The 23,198-nt window shown below is 36.3% G+C and overlaps 1 protein-coding gene across 7 annotated transcripts in view; it reads left to right on the forward strand.

Annotated features, from left to right (window-relative positions):
* DMD (dystrophin) overlaps positions 1-23,198 on the forward strand; it is a 1,990,807-nt gene that overhangs the window by 539,891 nt on the left and 1,427,718 nt on the right. For all 7 annotated transcript variants that reach the window (XM_044235639.1, XM_044235638.1, XM_044235634.1 and 4 more), the window contains one exon: positions 6,863-7,038. In XM_044235639.1, coding sequence (XP_044091574.1) covers positions 6,863-7,038 — 176 coding nt within the window. The remainder of the gene's footprint in view (positions 1-6,862; positions 7,039-23,198) is intronic.

Here is a 23,198-nt window from a genome sequence, read left to right on the forward strand (position 1 = left end):
ATAATATTTTATTTCAAATGGGAGAATTACATCTGTTTTGATATCTTTTTTTGTTGTTGTTGTTTTGATGTCTTTTGAATATGGACTTTAAATGTGTTCATGATTCCAATGTTATCTTTTCAAGAAAGTTATATTGCCTTATGATTGGTATCAAAACCAGATAGTAATTAATAATGACATTTACTTATCAAGCCACTCCCATGAAGTTTAACACTTATGTATGTTCCACTTAGCTATGATAATTCCTCTGCCCTTGGTCCTGGGATAGAGTATTTTATAGCCTCTGGATTAATCACCCATCTTCCTTTGTGAGCACTTGATCTTTTGCCCCAGGTTTCTGATAAAGTTCAGGGTATAAATTCTTTCTGTTGCTTAGAGTTGTAAATCCATACACCATCAGATATTTGAGCCTTGTGCTACTGTGCCTGTGGAGATGGTTTTAAGCCTGGCTACCAGTTACCAGCTAAAGCTGTTGCTATGATTATTCAGTATATTTCAAAATGTAGAACCACAATTCTTCCATACCCATTAAAAGTCAATTGATCACTCTAAAGTTATGTATAAAAAATGACACAATATAAGCCTCTGATCCACAATTGTCAACCTGAATAGATTGTATTAAAAATTCAAGTGTGTACCATTTACATTGATATAAATATAACTGGAAGGGATTATAGTAGGTGAAGTAAGTCAGGTAGAGAAAGATAATTATCATATGGTTTCACTTATATGTGGAACATAAGCAGTAGCACAGAGGACCATAGGGGAAGGGAGGAAAATCGGAAGGAGGAGAAATCAGAGAGGGAGATGAACCATGAGAGACCATGGAACCTGGGAAAAAATCTGAGGGTTTCAAAGGGGAGGGCGCTGGGGGGATTGGATAACAGGGTGATAAGTATTAAGGAGGGCACGTGGTGTTGTGCTTAACTGATGAATCCTTGAACACTACATCAAAAACTGATTATGTACTATACAGTGGCTAACTGAACATTAAAAAAATTCAGGTATATTTAATTTGTTTGATTTTTCCCAATTTTAATTAAAATATATTAGGAGCTGGAGGGCATTAAAAGGTGGTCATATGCCATGTTGTGCATTTTCAGTCTTCTTCTGACTTCGTATATGCATGTTTGTGTATATAAATTCACCCTCCACTTAAAGGAAATTCATCATTCAGAAATCTGAACAGGTATAGCAACAAAGGAACACCTACTAAGAGTGGGATAAAGGAACATTGACACTTGGCTTTACATTTTTGCTCTGCCTCCTACAAGTTGGACCTGCCCTAAAATTTTACTTCTCATCTATAAAATGGGAATAGTCATAGTACTTACTCTTTGGTCAATGAGGAAATAGCAGCTACCACTTAATAAGCCTGGATTGCATGTACTATTCTAAGCATTTTAAGTAAGATAATGAATGCAAAACACTTAGCATAAATGCCGGGGACATGCAAAGAGCTTTGTAATTGGTCGATATTCTTACACACATTATTATTCTTATAATAATGAAAATGATAAGATAAAGTAGGTAACTGATTCTTCATAGCTCGAATCTCTTTTAGTAAATTTCTTTAAAGGTTCAAATAGTAGAATATCTCACATTGCAATAAGTCGAAATCTTTAACCCCAAAAATTATAAAGGCAAGGATATTTAAATAATTAATTGGAAAAATAAAAGATGCAGTTAAGAATATAGCCAAAATAAAAGAAAAAGAAGCAGCACCCACAAAGTTAATTCAAAATGTAAGAGCTGGGGGTAAAGACAGCTAGTCAAACCGGTTAATCCAGAGACAATGGTTGATATGTTTCCTTTCATTGTATGCCATTTTATAATCTTTAAACGGGCTTGAATGTACATGTATTTCCTTTTTGAAATGTGCGTTTTTCAACAAATGGAAGAGAAGATGACAAGAAAGAATTTTATTGAGAGTAGTTTGATTTCTCCGTAACAACCAAAGTTATATAACCTTATTATGCAATAAGATGTATACCCTAGAACTATCAAGAGAGTGAGCAAATGCTCTTCCGGTTTTTCCCACAGTGAAAGAATTTAACTTTTGGAAGCTAATATAGGTGACCTTATGAGTAAGAATGTTCAGTAGAGAAAAAAATTTAAATTTTCTACGAAGGGTTATGGTGAAAATAAATAAATTTAATTAAAAAAAATTTTCTACGAAGGGGCCTCTGGGTGGCTCAGTCATTAGGTGTCTGCCTTTGGCTCAGGTCATGATTTCCAGGTCCTGATTTAAGCCCCGCATCGGGCTCTCTGTGGGACAGGAAGCCTGCTTCTCCCTCTCCCATTACCCCTTCTTGTTGTGTTCCCTCTCTCCCTGTCTCCCTCTCTGCCAAATAAATAAAAATCTTTAAAAAAATAAATTTTCTACAAACATTTAGAAAAGATAATGATTATTACTAATATGCACTGAGAAAGCATTTTTTGTATTCAGACATTACATCATTTAGTTCTTGAAACTAAGTTTTGGCTACATAATTTGTGGGGCCCCATACAAAATGAAAATGCAGGGCTTGTTGTTCATATTATTAAGGATGTCAAGAATGTGAAAACAGAGCCTGAAACCAAGCATGGGGTTCTTTGAGGGAGGGTACTTGGGTGACTACCTAAGAAGCCAGCCCTGTTTGCAACACCCTCGCGAGAGGTGCATTATGATTCCCTACAAAGAAATGAAATCAAAGCTCTGAGAGACAAATGAACCTACCCTAAATGCTACCCTATGTGAACTTTGGACCTGGGGTTTGAGAATTGTGGAGCCTGACTCAAAGACTCCCACTTTTAATCACTGTAAGAAGTCTAAACAAACTGTTTTCCAGTTTTACTGGATGGTTAACTGACAAATCAAGGGAATAGTATTTAAACACAAATGCATTTTATTTTCATGAGGACACTTGAGTGTCATCTCCATTATACTGATAATTAAAATAGAAGTGGGTGAGGATGGGTGAAATAAGTAAAGCAAGCTAAGAGTACATCTGTATTGATGAGAACTGGGAGATGTGTAGAATTCTTGAATCATTTTATTATACATCTGAAACTAATACAACACTGTATGTTAATTACACTTGAGTAAGTAACAGTGGGGAAAGCGACTGAATGAAGGTTTAGTTGGGTGGACTCAAAGTCTGTCGAGTATCTCTCAAACTATGGTATATTCTAATTTTGCCCCTGCTCCATTCAACATTTTAATGGAGGCATTAAGACATTCTTAGTAGATTTTCAGCTGTCCTAATGTTCAGTTATTTTAATGTATTTCAATGACATATTTCCATAGTTCTAAAGATCCATAGGTATGATAGACCTAAAACAACAATTTGGACAGAAAAATTCTGGAAGTTTTCTCTGCCTGGAAATGCAATATTTTGCAGAAAATGTTTTTTTGTAGAAAGTTGGAAAATAGAAAGAATAGAGAAATATATAGTCCATGGTAGAAATTATCTGTGCTTTACCTGCCAAAACATAACCACTGTGTGTGTTGTTTACTCTGTACTATAATGTAAATATTTTCCTGTGACATTGAAAACGTTTGAAACATGTACAATAACTCTGTCACATGCATGTACTATAATTTATTTAAGCCAAGTACCTGCTGACATTAGGTTGTTTCCAACATTTTTCCATTATACCTTATCCTGTGAACAGGGATAAGTATTATATGCAGCCTGTAGCATTAGCATTTAAACATGAGGATATTGGTTGAGGGAGATTTGTTTTTGTAATGTTTAGAAAGAAACTGCCTTGATTACTATATGTTCAGTGTAGGCGATCATTTTTGCATACTTATAATTTTCATGTGGCACTCACTTTGTCTCACAATTATCTGTGTTTGTCACCTTCACTACTATACTGTAAGCTCCCTAAAAATCAAGATTCCATTTTATTCATTTATGTGTGTTCCATAGTGATACATATATAACATAGGCTGGAATTTAATTAAAACATGATTCAGCTGCTGAGTAACTCATACAATTTTAGATTGTTTTAATTAAATATGTCAGGAAACCTAGGTTTTGGAGCACCAAAATCCGATTAAATCTAACTCTAGCAAACACCTGGTATTTTAAAACTTGGAAATAAGATTTGTCAGAGTCGTGATTTCAACCTTCAGGTCTTTAAGACTGTCGGATAGAAACAATACTCGGTTTACTCTGTGTTGGTTCAGGATTCAAAACAAACTTTAAATGAACCAAGTCAAAATAAGGGAGGCTTCTACTACCTGTAAAAACCTTGCCAATGGGAAGATTGCATGCCATATTCTGGAAGGAGTTATCTGCTTCTGGGAGTAGTAAATCCTACAGTAAGTGGAAGGTTATACTAAATGACCTCCATAATCCCTTCTTGTCTGTATTTCTAATGATTCTAACACATAATTAAGTGTTTACAGCCAATAACTAAAAGCCATAGGGAAATTTAGTACATGACCATTTGGTTTTTATTCTGCTCATATGGACTAGCTATTGAAAGTATTCATTTGTTATATATAACAAATTTTATCCTGTGGTTACAGGGCCAGTGAACAGTTGTTGTTTTTTTTCCATTCTTCCATCCTTAAGGAAATGAAGGAGTATTTTCAATTATAGTACAGTAATGACTGTAGTGTAGAACAATTAGAAATTTATGTCTTACTATTATTTTATTAAAAATGATTGCTTTTTCTCAGAAGGTTTGCTATATTTCTAAGTGCCTTTTTGTAGTATATGAGGTTGCCATTTCTCCTTACCTTACTCTTGGTGGGCCCATCTATCCAATTTCGTAAGTATCAATGAGAAAATATTTTAATACTACAGAAATTAATTTCACAGCCAAATATCCAGTAGCACACATGTTTCATAACATTTGATACAACTATAAATAGTATGTTTGCATTTTCATAATTTCTGCCTTCTGGTGCCTCCACATACAAAATTAGAAAATTTCCCCTGAACTGTATTCTCTTCAAGCCATCTTCATATGCAAAAAAAACTTGCTTATGGTTAAAAAGTACTACTCTAATAAAATTAAATGCTCTTAGAATCCTCCTTAAAAATGGCATTTTTTAAAATTAAAGGTAAACTTAGTTTCATCAAGTAATGATCATTTTGGATTAAGGACGATTAAGTTTGATCCTCTATTTTAAGCATTTTTTTTAACAACTGTGTTACTTTCTGCCTTCGTTTTGGTGTAATTTGTCAATGAACTCTATAATTATTGTTTGAGGCTCAATGATCAACTCTACATAATGAATCTATGGAGAGCTTAAAGAAGATAAAACTGGTCTTGACACAGGCAGAAACTCAGTAACCTGTTAACGTCCTTTAAAAAAAAAACTATTTAGGCTACCAAAATAGAAGTCTCTAAGGCCTTGACATATGTAAGGGTAGCACATCTAAAATGTATTTGTCAAAAGCAATTTTTACACAAGGCATTGTGACAAAAGATTTCATTACTCCCGTGTCAAATTGCCTCTTTGGAAGTTGCAATAAGAAGATCCTGAGGCTTCTCTGATTTCCTCCCATTGAAGGAATCAGTCATGTGTGAGCCATGGAGGTTAACCCAAACCCTTTCTGTATTTCTTTGCAAGTTCAGGAAAGTCAGTCTAAGTAATCTTGACTTCAACCAGATCCCTGGCTTTGTGCATGTCAAGTAACTGTAAGTGAATCTAATGCTGGCCTATTTTGGTCTCTTCGTAAATAGGTCTTCCAAATGATTTGGATTACTAAAAGTGTAATAATGATCAATATCCCAGCAGGTAACTATTCAGTTCTAATAACAGAAGAGCTGTGAGATGGAGAGTTGATGGTTGAGGAATGGAAGGGTGTCTCGCCATTATATAGCTAGTCTGGTAATGCCCACTTACTGAGGTGATAGCCTCTCATGATTTGGGTCACACACCATATTATTCCAAGGAGTGATGATCTATGCTTAAAAGGTAATTTTTAAAAGTGTGAGCACAAAGTTAGTATGATTCTAACCCAGGAAGTATCTTTAATGTTAACTTTGGAGACTCAAATATTTTAACATACTCATTAGTTAAACAAGGGTGATGTGCTTTTTAGCTTTTGAGTAATATTCAACTTAAATGCACTGGACTAATAGACACTTTACATTGACATTTTATTATAATTTCATTTTTAAAAAGGTTTTATTTATTTATTTGACAGAGAGAGATTGCAAGTAGACAAGAGAGGCAGGCAGAGAGAGGAAGGGAAGCAGGCTCCCGGCTGAGCAGAGAGCCCAACATGGGGCTCGATCCCAGGAACCTGGGATCATGACCTAAGCTGAAGGCAGAGGCTTTAACCCACTGAGCCACCCAGGCGCCCCAACATTTTATTGTAATTTTAAAGGATATTTTACTTATTTGGTTAAAAAGTCACTTATTGTAAAGCTCAAATGATTTTATTTGAAAATGTGTGGACTATAATTACTATATCTGATTACCAAGGATGCATTCAGCACACTAATAAACATCTGTAGTCAGTCAAGGCAGTGAAATTGGTGCTGGGATACCTTAGTAAAATTTACATTAACGTGATAAACACTTTAAACAGCATGTTTAATTAACTGTCAGAGTGACACCGTAAATTTTGCTCTTTTGCCCCCACCTTTATTTTCCATAGCTTGGCCAATAAATTGAAGAGACACTAAGTTTACTTCCAGTTTTGAAATTACTTTCCTTTGTGATTTAAGTGAACATAACTTAAGTCAGATAAAACAATTTGATTTGGGTTCAATACGGTGCTATTTTGATCTGAAGGTCAATTTACCAACAAGCAGGAACAGTTTCTCATTATTTTCCTTTGCCACTCCAAGCAGGCTTTACTGAAGTCTTTCAAGCAGTGTGTGACCTCTGTTTCAATACTTCTCACAGATTTCACAGGCTGTCACCACCGCTCAGCCATCACTAACACAGACAACTGTAATGGAAACGGTAACTATGGTGACCACGAGGGAACAAATTCTGGTAAAACATGCCCAAGAGGAACTGCCACCGCCACCTCCCCAAAAGAAGAGGCAGATTATTGTGGATTCTGAAATTAGGAAAAGGTGAGAGGCTCTTTTTCATGGTTTTATCCTCAAGCAAAAAATAATTATTAAGCAGGAAAACTCATTTATAGCTGTTTAGATGGCAGTGTTTTTAACTTAAACAATATTTCCAGAAGCCTCAGGTGCCTGTCATGTCAGTTCAGTTAGAAAATTGTGATATAAATTTCAAAATTTGCCCAAGAATCACCATCCCAACAAAAACTGAATGCTCAGTGGAAATATTGTTTTTGGATTAAAAGAAGAAACCACATGTAATGAACTGCCATGAATCCATTTTATCCTGAAAGTTCCTTTCTTTTTTTTTTTTTCTTACCAACAGCCTACTTGTTCAGTGCCTCCTTTTGCATTAAATGTCTTCCCCCCCTAGTAATGGAAAGTACATTTTCATGAAGAAGAAGTACACCTATAATAGATGAGATCCATTCTGCTAGTTTACGAGAACATAATGTCTCAATCTGCACATCCTAAATCAGGAGTAATTACAGAATAGATTTCCTGTTCTTTGATATTTTTAAAGTCTTATCTTGAAGGTGTTAGAATTTTTAACTCATCTTTTTGTGGATATTTTCAACTAGGCATTAGAGATAAGTTAGGTATTATGTACCTCAGTGGCTATGTTAAAATGATGAGAATAAAATTTCATAAATGCAAGACTAGCATGAAAGTCATAAAAAGGTACAATTTCTTTTTCATTCCAATTATTATCATTCTAAGATTAAGAAGGAACATTAAAATCTGCCTTATGTTTCTAAGCAGCATATGTTTAGGAATGCACGGAACACTTGACATTAGAATTTATGTATACAAGGGTGTAGAAGTATGAGAAGAGCGCATACTCAAAAATAGCACATCAGATGTTCTAGGCAAAGGAAAAAACCACCTAGAGAAGTTACTCAAGTATATTATTTGGGACTTTCAATACTTCTCTTTAAATCTGTGATTTATAACCAGCTCTCATAATCACACAGTCAACTGCTAGGCTTTTGTCCCTGTTTGTGTCTATGTGGCTGAGTGAATCCAGAAGACTAAGTTCACCTTGCTGCCAGTTTTTTATGGCTTATGAGCCAAGAATTATTTTTACACATTTAAATGGTTAAGAATAATCAAAAGAAGAATATTTCCTGATATGTGATAATATATGAAATTCAGATGGCAGTGTCAATAAAGATTTTATGGAAACATAGTCGCTGTCATTTATTTAGGTATCATCTGAGATGGCTTTCACATTGCAAAGGCAGGGTTGGGTAGTGGTTACAGAGACTGTCTAACCCAAAAGCTCTCCAAGAATTTTCCAAGGAGAGTAGTATGGAAACCTACTTGTCTTACCCTCCTAATATATTCAAGATTGTCCTAATACAGAAATTAGCAGAGCAAGTTGATTCACATCAGTCTCTCTCTTGGCTCCTGCCAAGCATATTCTTGGCTTGTGTTCGGGGAATGTATTTGGTTAAGAAAAAGTGTGTTTTGTTACTTTTTGTTTTCAGGAAAGTGTGGCCAGTGGTGAAATATTTTGTCTCTTAAATTCTGTTTGCATCATATGCTGTCAGCAATTTTTGTAAGTGCCTAAAATGAGGTGACCAATGAAGAACATCAAGTATATATTACTTAAATAAAAACTTTAACACTTACTGATGGTTCTTTAAATGTGCTCAGTGCTAGATTAAATGCTTTATCTGCACAGTGTGTTTATTCTTCCTAATTACCCTACGGGATAAGTATGGCTATTATTACTATTATACACAGCTACAGAGTGCGTGAGCCAGGATTTCAACTGAAGGAGCCTACTACACAACCTAGATCAGGTACTAAAATGTTTCTTCAGCAGATATATGGTCTTATATCTTGGTTTCTTTGAACCCATCCCAGGTTATACCTTTTGTGACATCATAATTATATATAATACCAACTTTCACTCTCAAATATGTCCATATTTGGGCAGTACAATAACATGGATGCTTTATATAACACTCTTGATTGATAAATTTCTACTGAACAAAGAACACAAACAAGTGAATAATTAGGACAGTTCATTTCAGTAAGTGATAATTGTCTATAGGATGGAATCTGGTTAAAATACTCTAATGGTTCAAGAAGCATTGTACAAACATGACTGTAAGCTTTACGGTAGCTAGTGTCCATCTCTTGTCCCATGTGAGATCTCCTAACATTTAACTGTCAAGACTATAGTCTTGACAATCTATTAAATGCTCATCTTTTAAAAATGTCTACTTTTTCAGCTTCTCTGACACACTGCTTATTCTGTCCCTACCACAGACTTGTTGCAAAATGTCTCAGACCTTTTTATTAGAAAACAAGATCATGGTAGTATCTCATAAATTCATGGTTTCAGCCTCTTTCAATTTCTTTATTCGAATTGCTTCCTTACATTAATTCAAGTCTGGCTGTAAGTAAATGACTCCAAGATCATACTTAGAGCTCCATATCTGACACTCTACCTTAAATTTTATGTTTATTTCTTTGAAACTTTGTTCTTCTACTTGTGCATCTAGTTGGTGCTTCAGGGTTTTTTTTTTTTTTTAATCAAATGCAAACAGCTGTTGCCTCCATTTAACCACACCTAGTTACTCATACGTTGTAGCGGTATTTTACTTATTGTAATTTGTTGTCTGCACATCTAAAGGAGGGGCAAATATTGGAGAAAGCATGGATTTTGGAATCAGAAATAATCAAGTTTGAAACCTGCCTGTCCTAACTACTGGCTTGTGATCCCAGGCAAACTGCCTAATTCCTGTACCTCAAATTCACTATCCTCACATTATAAAATACTAACTGTGAGGATTAAGTAGGAAGCATTTGCTACAGTGCCTGTGAGGTAAGAAGAATTCAGGAAATACTATAGCTGTTATTCTTGTTGTTTGGTTATGGTGGACATGGCAGGACTTGTGGTAGGCGTGGAGGAGGTGATAGACATGGCAGAGATGATGGTGGAGACAGTGGTGGTCCAGGTGGTGATGGTGGTAGAAGTGGCAGCAGTGCTGGGGATGGAAACGGTGATCATGCGCCATTGGTGAAAAACGATTCCATTGATAAAAACACCATCTCGAAGTTAAAGAATGTAACCAAAAATTGCCTTCTCAGCTTCCTCTTCAAAACAGAATTTACCACCTGACTTCTCTATTTCTGTCCATCTGTGATCTCTTACCTTGCCCCTTATTTATTACTGTTACGATATATTATTGGGCATGTGACCATTTCTGCCATTTCCCTCCCAATCATTCTAACTAGCAACTCCATAACTAAGTCATATAACTTGATGTAGTGAGATTTGGCCCCTTTCTGATTAATCTGCCTCAAATTAATATATCTAAAATGTGACATTAAAAAATATTTTATTTATTTATTTGAGAGAGAGAGCTTGAGAGCATGCATGAGCATGAGCCAGGGGGGAGGAGCAGAGGGAGAGGGAGAAGCAGACTCCATGCTGAGCTGGGAGCCCCACGTAGGGCTGGATTCTAGGACCTTGAGATCATGACCTGAGCTGAAGGCAGACAAGTAACCCACTGAGCCACCCAGGTGCCCCTAAAATGGGGCTTTTAGGCTGATCCTTCAGACCTGAGAGCCTTGTAACTCGAGTTGCCCCCCAAATAAAGCACAAATAACTTCTGAAGATATTCAATATTATTGTCCTAGCAATTTTATTTGTATCTTCCCCAGAGTCTTTCCACCCCAGCTGGTAAATTCCATTACATTCTTTATTTTTTAAAAGATTTATTTAATTTAGAAAGAAAGAATGTGTGCACAAGTGGGGGGAGGGGCAGAGAGAGAGAGCAAGAGAGAGAATTCCCAAGCTGACCCTCCATTGATCGTGGATCCTGACACAGGGTCCATTCCAGGACTCAGATCCTGACCTGAGCCCAAATGAAAAGTCAGCTGCTCAACTGACTGAGCTACCCAGGCACCTTTACATTACATTCTTTTGCTATATGCCTTAATGTCACCCACATAAATTTTTCTCATCACCGATTACAACAAAGAAGTCCTGTTACTATTCTACTGTATGCTTTACCTGGATTCCATATATGGTACGGCATATAATAATCAATGACTATTTTTTTTGCCTTTGTAAGTGGTAATTTTCCTTTTTTATTTAAATTCAATTAGCCAAACTATAGTACATTAGTTTTGTTTTGTTTATTTATTTATTTATTTATTTAATGAAAGAATGAATAATGCAGTTCAATTAATTGAGATAAATAAAATTTTATATTCCAATCTTTGCACTTCAGAATTTTACCTAGTTCTTCATGGAATTGTTCTTAATAAGAAGCAAATGGACATTCTAATAATCTTTAGTAATTCTTTCTTTACCCAAAAAGATATAATTTTTTGCTCAAAACTATTAAGGGATTTAAAATTCAGCTTTGTACCACACCAGTTTTTTAAATATCTAAGGTGTTCTGAAAATAAATTAAAAAATAAAAATAAAAAAATAAATATCTAAGATGTTTAGTTCATTCCTTAATAACTATACAGTTTCTACTTTTGTTGTATTTACTGCATAAATTGTCGTCCCTATACTAAGATATCCAAAATTGCTAATGATCCTGGGTCAGAGGGTAATTATTTTTAACAGCAATTTATCCCTGCAGTTCAGTGATATTATTTTACATATAGGTAATTACCAGAGTATGGAACTCAGACTATGTTAAAACTAGATCTATTACGTAGTTAATTGGAATTTACTGAGGAGATTAGTTCCTAATCATGTGGCAGTTATTTTAAGAGACTTTCACAACAGCTTTCATTTACATTTTTGTATCAACCAGGTGAAACCAATGGCAAAATGGATCTTTTTCTTAGGTAAATGCCATCTCAATAAAGATAATTTTCCCAAGTACAGTGTTAATAAATGAGTATCTTTGACCTGCAGGGAAGTATAGAGACATTTAGAAATACCTTAATTCGCTTAGTGTTTTACTCTTCTCTAGGCTAAGCAGACTGAGTGTGAAGTTTGCATTCTCTGTTTCTTGTATGCTTACTAAGTGGCAGAATACATTGACTGGGCAATTGCACACCTGCATTATTATTTTAGTTTTTAGTTTTCAGCTTGATCATGTTTGTGTTTTCTTTCTTTTTATGTCTGTCGACTGATACTCATTTATGTCACGTAGTTGGGAGGAAGTTAGGTAAGTGTTAGATAAGACCCTTTCGAGAAAAGAAAAAAGACTCTGCAGTTTTATAAGATTATAGCCGAAAATGTTTTTGTGTTAGATATTTATTTTTACTTTAATTCCCAAATTATAATCTGGACGTCATAAACTAAAACACTTTATTTAACTTCAAGAATCTATTAAATGATTAAGATGTCTAAGCTATTTTTTTTTAAATTTTCTATATGATAAATTGATCTTAAAACGCTCAGGAGATTGGTCTCAGCAATAACATTTTTGCCCCTTGGCATGGCCCAGAAAAATGAAACTTTGCATCTTTTATCTAAGGAGATGAAACTGTAGACTTGTCTACAGTTACAGGTTAATTGAAATCCGGAAAGGTTAAATAACTTGCTTTCAGTTGCAAAATAAGGACTAGTGCTGAGTCTCCTCACTTCTATTCCAGTGTTATAGTTGCAATGGTCTGCTTCTTTTCATGTATTAGAGTCAAATGACCTTGGTAATAGACTCAAATTTCAGTTTAGGAACTTGTTTTGGGTGAAGAATAGAAACCTTACATACCACTTTCAGATATCCCAAAAGATAACCACCTGCTTCAGGTTCTTAAAATTATTTTGTCGTATAAGTCAAGAATAAGCCAATAAATATGTTTTGGGGAATGTAGGGATGTGAATTCTAGAGGCCTACTAAGTGACCAGAGAACACTTAGAGCAGCAACATTCTTAGTGCTGTGCATGAAGCAGCAACATCACTTGGGAACATATTAGACATGTGGATTTGGGGGGCCCACCCCAACCTTGCTGTATCAGAAACTCTGCAGGTAGGCCTAGGAATCTTTGACATGCTCCCGGGTCATTCTGATAAGCTGTAAAGTTTGAGAATCCTTGCACAAAAACAGCGGGTCTCATATATTAGCCTGTATCAGAGGAATCATCTGGAGGGCTTATGAAAAGACAGATTACTTGTCCCTACCATATTTAGTTTCAGTGGATCTGGAGTGATGCCTTGAGAGTCTTAATTGCCAATAGATATCCAGGTTATGCTGATGATTCTTGTTCAGAGCCCACATTTTGTAGATCAGTGTGCTACTGGAGCATCATTTCAGCTAAACCTGACTCTTGCTTCTTTTTCCCCAAACTGACCTCAGTGATAGGAACCACAACTCCCAGTTAGGCTAAGTGATGTTCCCATTCCATCTTATGACACCTCTTTTGCTTAGGTTGGAATGATCTATTTATATGCCTGTTTGACCCACTTGACTTAAGTGGACCCTTCCCTGGACCAGGGTCCATATCTTAGTCCTTACCTGGTATGGGCTCTCCTATATGGTAGATGTCTGATACATGCTATAAACTGAGACACATTATAATGGAAACTGGCCCCATGCTATGGTATACATAGCTCTGGCTGTCTAGATGCACAGGTGTAGGAAAATGTGCTCTTCAAGAATGTAAAGTCATAGAGGGATGCCAGCAGGAAGAAAGACAGGGCCCTATTCTCAGATCTGGGACATGTAGTTTTATTTGTCCCTGGGGTGATAAAAATGATAGACAATTTATTATTTATTCATCTCAAAGAAGAATCATAGCTGAGTGCCAGGAAAAGATGATTTTTAATCAGAAGATCTGAGCTACCTCTACCTACTTCTAATACAGCCCCAAGCTGTAGTCGTCTACGTTGAGCCCTGAAACTGCTCAGAGCAAGGTCACCAGAGAGCTCTGTAATTGCTGGCTCCAAAGGTCCCTCTTCAGTTCCTGTCCTTCTTGACCTTTGTGCTATGCTTGACAGTGATGATTATTAGTCCCTTCTTGAAATCTTCTTCTCCCTTGGTTTCTAGAACATTGTTCCCTCCTCTTTCTTTTCTCTTCCTCACTTTCTAGCTAAGGCTTCTCAGTCTCCTCCTCTTGTCTTTTTAATAGCCTCCACAGGATTCACCTTTTGCTATCATTTTCTTCTCACAACATGTTCTTTCCCAAGGCAGTATCATTTGTAGTCTTGTCTCTATCGGCCACCGGAATCTGATGATTTCCAAACGAATATCTCTAGCTTGACCTCCCTCCTGTTGTTCCTCTGTGTGTGATCTACTTGTTTATTGAGCATTTACACCTGGCCTTCTTGCAGAAGTTTCAAATGTGGTTCTGCAGTTGAATTGTACAATTTTAGAGAGAACCATTCATGTCATAATTTCTGTAAGCAGCACCTTCTGGAGTTGTGCAGTCAACAACCTGTGTAGCCTCCTACAGTGGTCCTGATATCTGCCTCCCCAGTAAATCTGTCCAAGTATGCCTAAATTTTCTTGCCTTTGCCCTTTCCTTTTTATCCAGGGTATCTTCATCCTACTTTAGTTTCTGATAATTTTCTGCCTGAAATTCTTAACTCATTCCTCTGCCTCTGCTTTCATTCTTCTTATTCATACACTTCACAGCCTCCTGAGGGCTATCTGAAAATGCAGTTTTAATTAGATCATTCCTCTACCTGTAATTCTTGAAATGCATGGCACAAAAATTCCTTTCTGATCTCGAGCTGCCTAACTCCCCAGCTTCACTCCCTTTACCCTGCCCATTTCTTTGTATGCCAGTGCTCCTCAAAATAGTCTGCAAACTGTGCATCACCAGGGCACTGTGAGATAAGGAGCTTGGGCTAGAATATAAATCAATGCACTGCTTCCTTTGTCCAGAAAGCTTTGCAATTAAAAAGAAATCAGATGAAATAGTATGCTTAGTGAATTAGTGGATTTGTACTCTGGTGGCTTTTCTTGTCACAGACTACTAACAAATAGTTCACAGATTGGCCCCAAACTGCATTTCGAGTGACACTGCCCTCTGCTCCGCTTTAATTAACCACTCTCTGATCGCCAAATATCCCATGTTCCTTAAAACTTCTCTTTCTTTACACCTACCATTCTCCCTGCCTAAGGTGATCTTTTTATCCCTTTCCCTTTGCCTACTCTCACATTCCTTCCCCCTGCACCACCCCCCTACCTGGTACCTTGTTTCTCCGGTAACCCAACCTCCCAGGCATTTCTTAGCCTTGTTAATACTTCCATCAAAACACTTACAGAATATTACTGTAATGATTCTGGTTTTGTACATCTGCATCTCCAGTAAACTCCTGGAGGCCCGGAGTCCTTTATTTTCACCTCTAGACCTGTAGTGTTTGACCTAGAAGTTATCACATCACAGGTATTCACTAAATATATGAATATTTATTCTTGGGATGTTGAATGGATATTTTATCACAGTCTTATCAGGAAAACAGAAACCATTCTTGGCGTTGCAAAGAAAGGAAACCTAACACAGGGAATTGGTCAAGGAGGTGATGGAAGACTGGGAAGTACCCGGGATAGTGAGGCAATGCCAAACCTAGCAACAGCAGGAAGCTTGAATATCCCCAGATTGCCAGCAGCAATGCAGGGAAGGGATGTTCTCAGAGCCCCAGAGCTGGAGCCTTCCAGCAGTCAGGACTGCGGAGCAGAAGTTTGACCCATGGAGGGAGAGGCCATCTAGAGGAAGCTAACCCACAGTGGAGATGTAGTTGCTTTAGAAACGCTACCAAAAGTGGAGTGCAGAGGAAAAAGTCCTTGGCATTTTTCCTTCCCTCCTCAAATATTCTGAACAAACTGGACAAACATAACTGGAAGCCAGAGGCCGGGCAATGGTGGGAAATGGATGTCCCTCAGATACAGAGAGGGCAAGACAATTGTGGTGAGTGGATCTGATGGCAGATGGGCCTCTGACTGCCCAGGTTGGTTCTGGACTTGGATCTTCTACTCGTAAGCTGTGTGACTAAAGGAAGTCACTGAACCTCACTGAGTATCTATTTCATCATCTCTGAAATGGAAATTATATAACGTTTCCTGTTTGCCCTCACACTGTGGAAATTTTATTATGCATGCCTCTCTTGTTGATTGTTTAGGTAAAAATGTACAACCTTTTCCCAGGAGAAGGCTGAATTCCCAATTGCTAATTTAGAGCCGTTATCTTCCCATTACTACATTTGCATTACAATGGAAAATATTCTTGTTCTGACATCTTCTGAGAATATTCTTATTCTTATCTTCCCTGGTCAGAAACTTGTAACTCTGTAAGTAAATATACATTATGCTACCACATGCAGGTAAAATTTCACTGAGCTCCTATCGATTGAATTGTTTCCCCCCAACAAGTCACATATTGAAGTCCTAACTCCAACTTGACAGCATTTGGAAATGGTCTGTTTGGGAGATAATCCTGTTCAGATGAATTGATGAGGGTGGGGCCCTTATGATGAGACACTACACTACACTACACTTTGTCAAGATGACTACCTACAAACCAGGAAGAGATCTCTCACCAGAAAGTGACCATGCTGGCATTTTGATCTTGAACTTTGGGCTTCCAGAACTCTGAGAAAATACATTTCTGTTGTTTAAGCCACTGAGTGTCTAATATTTTACTATGTTGGCCTGAGCTAACTAAGACCCTGCCTTTGTGCAGAGTAGTGAGTTCCGCTTTGTTTTTTAACTAAAGTTCATAGAGATGCTCACTAACAGAAATAGATTGAAACAACTCGTGATGCTAGGGAAGTTGCAATGGGGCAGTCAGTACACGCCAAATTTAAATGGCTTTCTGCATTGCACTAGATCATCTCTGAACCTTGACTGGAAGTTATTTAAACTTTAAAGACCCACAACATAAAAGCATGTTGAAGTCCTTTAAACTCAGTGAGCTTTCACACTGAGAGTATTTAAAGTTTAAATTGCCTCCCACAGGGTCCAAGGCACCATCCAGTGTGTGGAGGGGTTCTTTGAACACTCCTGTAGTCAATATGAGTCCACCGTGTTTCAAGAATATAGTGACAGCAAAAGTTAGTTTTCTTGGTAATTTCCATCTTCCTTCAACCAGCGTCTAATCAGTTGCTATGATTTATCAGACACTCCAGTTGCTCTATCTGTGAACTATACTTAGTCCTTCCCTCCTGAAGTTTGTATTGTAGTATAAGCTATGTCACGAAGAAGTACCGATATGATGTTAGAGAAGTCATAAGGAAGAAAAGTTTACTTCCTGCTTGGAGTTGTACATGGAAAGCTCAGACAAATTAGTGTCTGTGTAGACTTTTAGAGGATAGGGGCATATAGACTAAAGGTGAAGGGAAAGGATAATTCAAATACAGGCTGTCCTACAAGCCTGTATACAGTTGGCACTTACACAGGGCTGTGTTTCTGTTTGCCTAAAGCAGAAGTAGCCAGATAGAAACGATTTTAGACATTGAGCACCATGTACTTTCTTTTACAAGTACTAAACTCTGCTGCTATAGGGAAAAAGCAGTCGTAAACAATATGTAAATGAATGAGTATGGCCATGTTCCAATAATACTTTATTTATGAAACCAATGGTGGGCTCAACTTGTCCCATGGACCATAGTTTACCTTTTCCTGCAATAAAGGATACAGTAGATGACATTATTTGGCTGTTGATTTTTACTTATTTGTTTTATTGTCTTTGTTAATGGTTTTCTTCGTAGTTTAATTTTTTTTTATTTGAGTATAGTTGACACACAATGTTATATTAGTTTCAGGTGTGCAACATAGTGAATCAACTTCTCTAGATGTTATGCTATGATCACCATAAGTGCAGCTACCATCTGTCACTATACTATGCTATTACAGTATCATTGATTATATTCCTTATGTTTGTTTACTCATTTGTTTTGTTTTTAGTTTCCACATATGAGTGAAATCATATGGTATTTGGTTTCTCAATCTGACTTATTTCACTGAGCATAATACCCTCTGAATCTATCCATGTGGCTGCACGTGACACAATCTCAACCTTTTCTATTGCTGTATAATAGTCCACTGTGTGTGTGTGTGTGTGTGTGTGTGTGTGTACACACACCCCACCACCTCCTTATCTATTTGTCTATCAGTGGACACTAATCATCAGGGAAATGCAAATCAAAAGCACAATGAGATATCACCTAGTACCTGTCGGAATGACTAAGTTTAAAAAGATAAGAAATTACAAGTGTTGGCAACAATGTGGTGAAAAAGGAACCCTCATGTACTGTTGGTGGGAATGTAAACTGGTATAGCTCCTGTGGAAAACAGTATGGAGGTTCCTCAGAAAGTTAAAAATAGGGTGCCTGGGTGGCTCAGTGGATTAAGCCGCTGCCTTCAGCTCAAGTCATGATCTCAGGGTCCTGGGATCGAGTCCCACATCGGGCTCTCTGCTCAGCAGGGGGCCTTCTTCCCTCTCTATCTCTCTCTCTCTCTGCCTGCCTCTCCGTCTACTTGTGAGCTCTCTCTGTCAAATAAATAAATAAAATCTTAAAAAAAAAAGTTAAAAATACAGCTACCCTATGATTCAATAATTCCACTATTGGGGGTTTACCTAAAGAAAACAAAAACATTCATTAGAAAAGATAGCTGCACCCCTATGTTTATTGCAGCATTATTTACAACAGCTAAGATACGGGTACAGTTTTCATTCTTGTGGTTACAGTAATAGCTTACAGCTTGCTAGTTCTTAACAAAACAAGGTAATATGAAAAGTAGCATAGGGCTGGCTTGAATCCAGTAAGAAAGAGTCACGGGAGGCAGTGACCTTAGTAGCTAGCAGAAATGTGACTTCTACCACATGTCAGGCACTCTTCTACATATTATTTGCTCAGATTAACATATGTAAACAGTAAGCGGCATAACTTTTTTTTTTTTTTAATTATTGCCCCCTTTTTGCCAGTGGGAAAGACAAAGCACAGAAAGGTCAGTCATGTGACTTGTTCCTGCTTTCAAAGTTTAAAGGGAGATGTTTAGTCAGGATTTGAGCCCAAGCATCTAGCATAGGATGCTACATTCTTAAACTCTATATCATGCTATCTTTTAAGGAGAAGCTCAAGGTGATTTCACTAAACTATTTAGCTGAAATTAAAAGTTTTCCTGAGACCGTTTAAGAATTTGTTGAGGTCTGTGTATGAAAAGTGTGCACTTTCCCTAGATTATGACAGTTCTACATTCTGAAGTCTCATCAACTCTAGGGTCCCATTGAAGCATTTGTCTGTCTTTAAATACAGAGAGCTTTTTCACTGAAAAGAAACGTTCTTTCAATGTTAGGTGTCTTTTTAACATCAAGGCATAAATAGAGGTCCTAGTAATTGAATGCTTTTTCCAAATGTAAGACTTTAAGTGTTAACCCCATGATGTATCGTAAATAACAACCTTTGTCATCTGTGCTTAATATCAGTTCTAATGTCAGAAAACACATCAATGGGGATGCCTGGGTGGCGCAGTTGGTTAAACGACTGCCTCCGGCTCAGGGCGTGATCCTGGAGTCCCGGGATCGAGTCCCACATCAGGCTCCCAGCTCCATGGGGAGTCTGCTTCGCTCTCTGACCTTCTCCTCGCTCATTCTCTCTCACTGTCTCTCTCTCTCAAATAAATAAAATAAAAATCTAAAAAAAAAAAAAAAAAAAAAAAAAAAAAAAAAAAAAGAAAACACATCAATGGATAGGAAATTTGGGATTTTTTAAGAAAATTAAGGATAAGTCCAAAGTAAAATTAAACTAGGAATGACAGCTATTTAATAATGCCATGGGGCTCTCAGTTATGCAGCTAAGGATTGTGGTTAAGGTTAATGAAAATGTTTAGAATTAATGTCCTAGTGTTAGAGACTCCAATCAAATTTTAAATAGCACAGCAGTAACTACCAGCCTTTACTATATAGCAACAGAAAGAAAATGTGTGTTGACTTTTCCTCTGTATATAAAAATACAGATTTTCTTTTCATTTGGAACAAAGGAAAATAAGTATAGTGTAGTAGAAATCTTTGGATTTAGACAGACCTGGCTTTGAACTTTAACTCCATACTTCATTGTGTGTTGAAAACAAAGGAGGTTTCACACCTAAATCTCTGTGTTCATGGTCTATCTATGAAATGAAAATTATAATAACTTAAACTCTTATCATGGGGTATGACTTTTTTTCTTTATGAAAGCATATAACATGAACAAGATGCTTAAAATGCTGTTTTTTCCTTTTTTTCTTTGAATGTGTTTGAATGGGAAATTAACATCTAGATCTATAGGAATATAATTATAGGCAGATTTATAGAGCATGAGTGTCTGCCTATTTATAAATGTTCAAAAATTAGGCAAAATTAATGAACTGGGGAAAAACTACTGGGTTATGAAATCCAGAAAATGCTGCCTTATTATTTGGATTAAGTGTGTCTCCCCGAACTGAAGATGTTTTCTCAGGGGAATGTCTGTATTAGAACTTTAAGATACTTTGGTATGTGTATTAAGATGGCTGAAGGCATTTTTAACTGTGAATCTGAGTGTGTCTTACAAACATGTCCTTTTTACACCATTTTATCTGTATCTTTGGACATTTTATGTTTTTCTGTAAGAGAACTCCCATGAAAAATCCATTTGTCACCATGTTATCATTATGTAGATAAGAAAATAAAAGAGAAGCAAAATTGAGGACCAGACAAGCAGTGAAAGGGAGTCTGCGCCCTCTAGTGACCCACATTTATTTCTCCCAAGGGCTTACATAGCTCTTTTTGGTTTCATCATTTTAAATAAACATCAAATTTAATTTTAAAACAAATGACTCAGAGTTTTCCAGTTGAGCATATTACATTGTATGATCATAGATTTATTACTATGACAAGGTTTCATCTATCACTTAAGAGAATATTTCTATTAACCTGTGTTAAGGTAATTTTCTTGTACAGAACTGTGTTTCAAAGGGATTTTCAGTTTACTGAAAATGATAAATAGTCTCTATGCATCTGTGGCTTAGCAACATTTTATTTCCAGTCCTTCGGGTCATGCAATTTTTGTCCACATGCTTGCACACTCTGTGTCTTTAAAAGTAATTCCTCTAATATACCTGGTTCTGGATCTTAGAATTTGGGGGGATTTCCTTAATTTTTAAGGTATGTGTTCCTGGAAGTTCTATTGACAGAAGATGTGAAAGTGACTTCTTTGTAGCCCTATCATGTTTTAGAAATAAATAGAACCGAAGTATTTCTAAATGGTTAAGATCTGTTACCAAATTAAGAAGATTATCTTAGTCATTTTTATCTACTAGATGTTAAAATAGTTTAGTTAAGTTTTACTTTTTCATTGAGAAACAAAATTTTGTAGGAGTTTCATTCCATTCGGTGCAGTTGGCTATCCTGGAGGTACAAAGATTAATATCATTGCCAGATAACTCATGGAGGTTTCTAACATTTATAGCTTAAAAATATTAAATCACTGGGGTTTGTATCCAAGGGCATATATTTTAAAAGGCAGTATTTTTATATGCTTTAAACATATAATTTTGTTTGCCATAATTGACAATGAACAAGACGCATGATTTTAAGGACAAATTTTATATATTGGTTTAGAATTCAGAATTTTAAAGCACATGTTAAATAGGCATATTTTAGGACAAGGTAAACTACATAGAAATTGATTTTTTAGTATCTTTTCAGATGCATTTCTGCACCATTTGGAATCATTAAATTTTATTTTACTGAAACATATAATTTTATAAGTGATGCACTTAAACTCACACATATAAAACTAGAAATACATTAAAACTTGTAAATAAGATCATGAAAACATAAGGAAAATAGAGAATTTGATAGGACTGTTACTGTAGCAAGTTTATAATAATTGAGGACGGCATTCTTTCTCATTCATCATATTTTGTTTCAAGTGCTGTGTAAACTGTTGAGTTTGTAGGGTTCTTATTATGACTGGGAGTTATAACATCCTTAGACGTTATTTAATTTGATTGCTAGGTAAACAGACTAATATAATTAGAATATCAGTGCTGCAATGTAAGCAGAACTGACCTCAGCTTTGTATCTCAGGTCAAAATTGTTTTAATTAGCAAGGTAAATAAATACATTTAAGAGTAACTATTAAGAAGTATATGTTAGTTTCTATTTTAAAACCAGTTTGATGGAGTCGAAGCTTTTCTACTTCTGCAATTTAATGGAAGAAGTAAAGGAAGATCAGAGAAGTTAAGTCATGTGCCTAAGAAAACAGCAAAAAGATCACGGTGATTGATTAAAACCTGTGACACCTGACTTTCAGTTCAGTAATTTTCCACTGCACCGTATTTACTTTGTATTTAAAACATATACAAACATACACATGAAACACTTACGTACATCACACACATTATAAAAACTATAAGGCAATCATGTCACCCTATCTCTTCCCTCCCCGCCCAGTCAAGAAAAACACAACCACACTGTACAAACACACACACAAACACCACACAAGTTTGTGTATGCAGTGCACAAACTACCCTGATTTGGAGGAGGTATTTATCAAAAGGTTGACTTGTTTTCTCTGAGCTAAATAGGATTTCCCCCCTTACGTTATTTTATAACTATGAAGTACAGCAATTACCATATACTCAGCACATCTTAAGGTTTTAAATAAACTTTATTTTTAGCACTAGCAGGATATATACTGAGTTTCATTTGATATTTTATAAGATCTCTCTAATTCAAGTTGAATTTGTACTCTATTGAATATTTAAAAGCAAGTAACATGTAGAAACATAAGGGAAGGAAGGACCGAAGTTCCCAGAAAGAAAGTTGAAGGGGGAGTGTCAAGTTGATCAAGAAAATCTTCACAGAAGTTGTATATTATTTACTCAATCTTGGAAGATGAATAGGAGTTCATCAGATGGCCTGGGATCAGGAGAGTACCTGTATACTGATACAGAATCAAAATGTTTTCTCATTTTCTAGAACTCTGAAGAAGATAGTTATTATTTTTTATTTCTTTTTTTATAGTTTTTATTATGTTAGTCACCATACAGTACTTCATTAGTTTTTTTTAAATTTATTTATTTATTTTCAGCACAACAGTATTCATTATTTTTGCACCACACCCAGTGCTCCATGCAATCTGTGCCCTCTATAATACCCACCACCTAGTTCCCCCAACCTCCCACCCCCCCCGCCACTTCAAACCCCTCAGATTGTTTTTCAGAGTCCACAGTCTCTCATGATTCACCTCCCCTTCCAATTTTGATGT

The sequence above is a fragment of the Neovison vison genome, chromosome X (genome assembly GCF_020171115.1).
Source record: "Neovison vison isolate M4711 chromosome X, ASM_NN_V1, whole genome shotgun sequence".
Taxonomy (NCBI): domain Eukaryota; kingdom Metazoa; phylum Chordata; class Mammalia; order Carnivora; family Mustelidae; genus Neogale; species Neogale vison.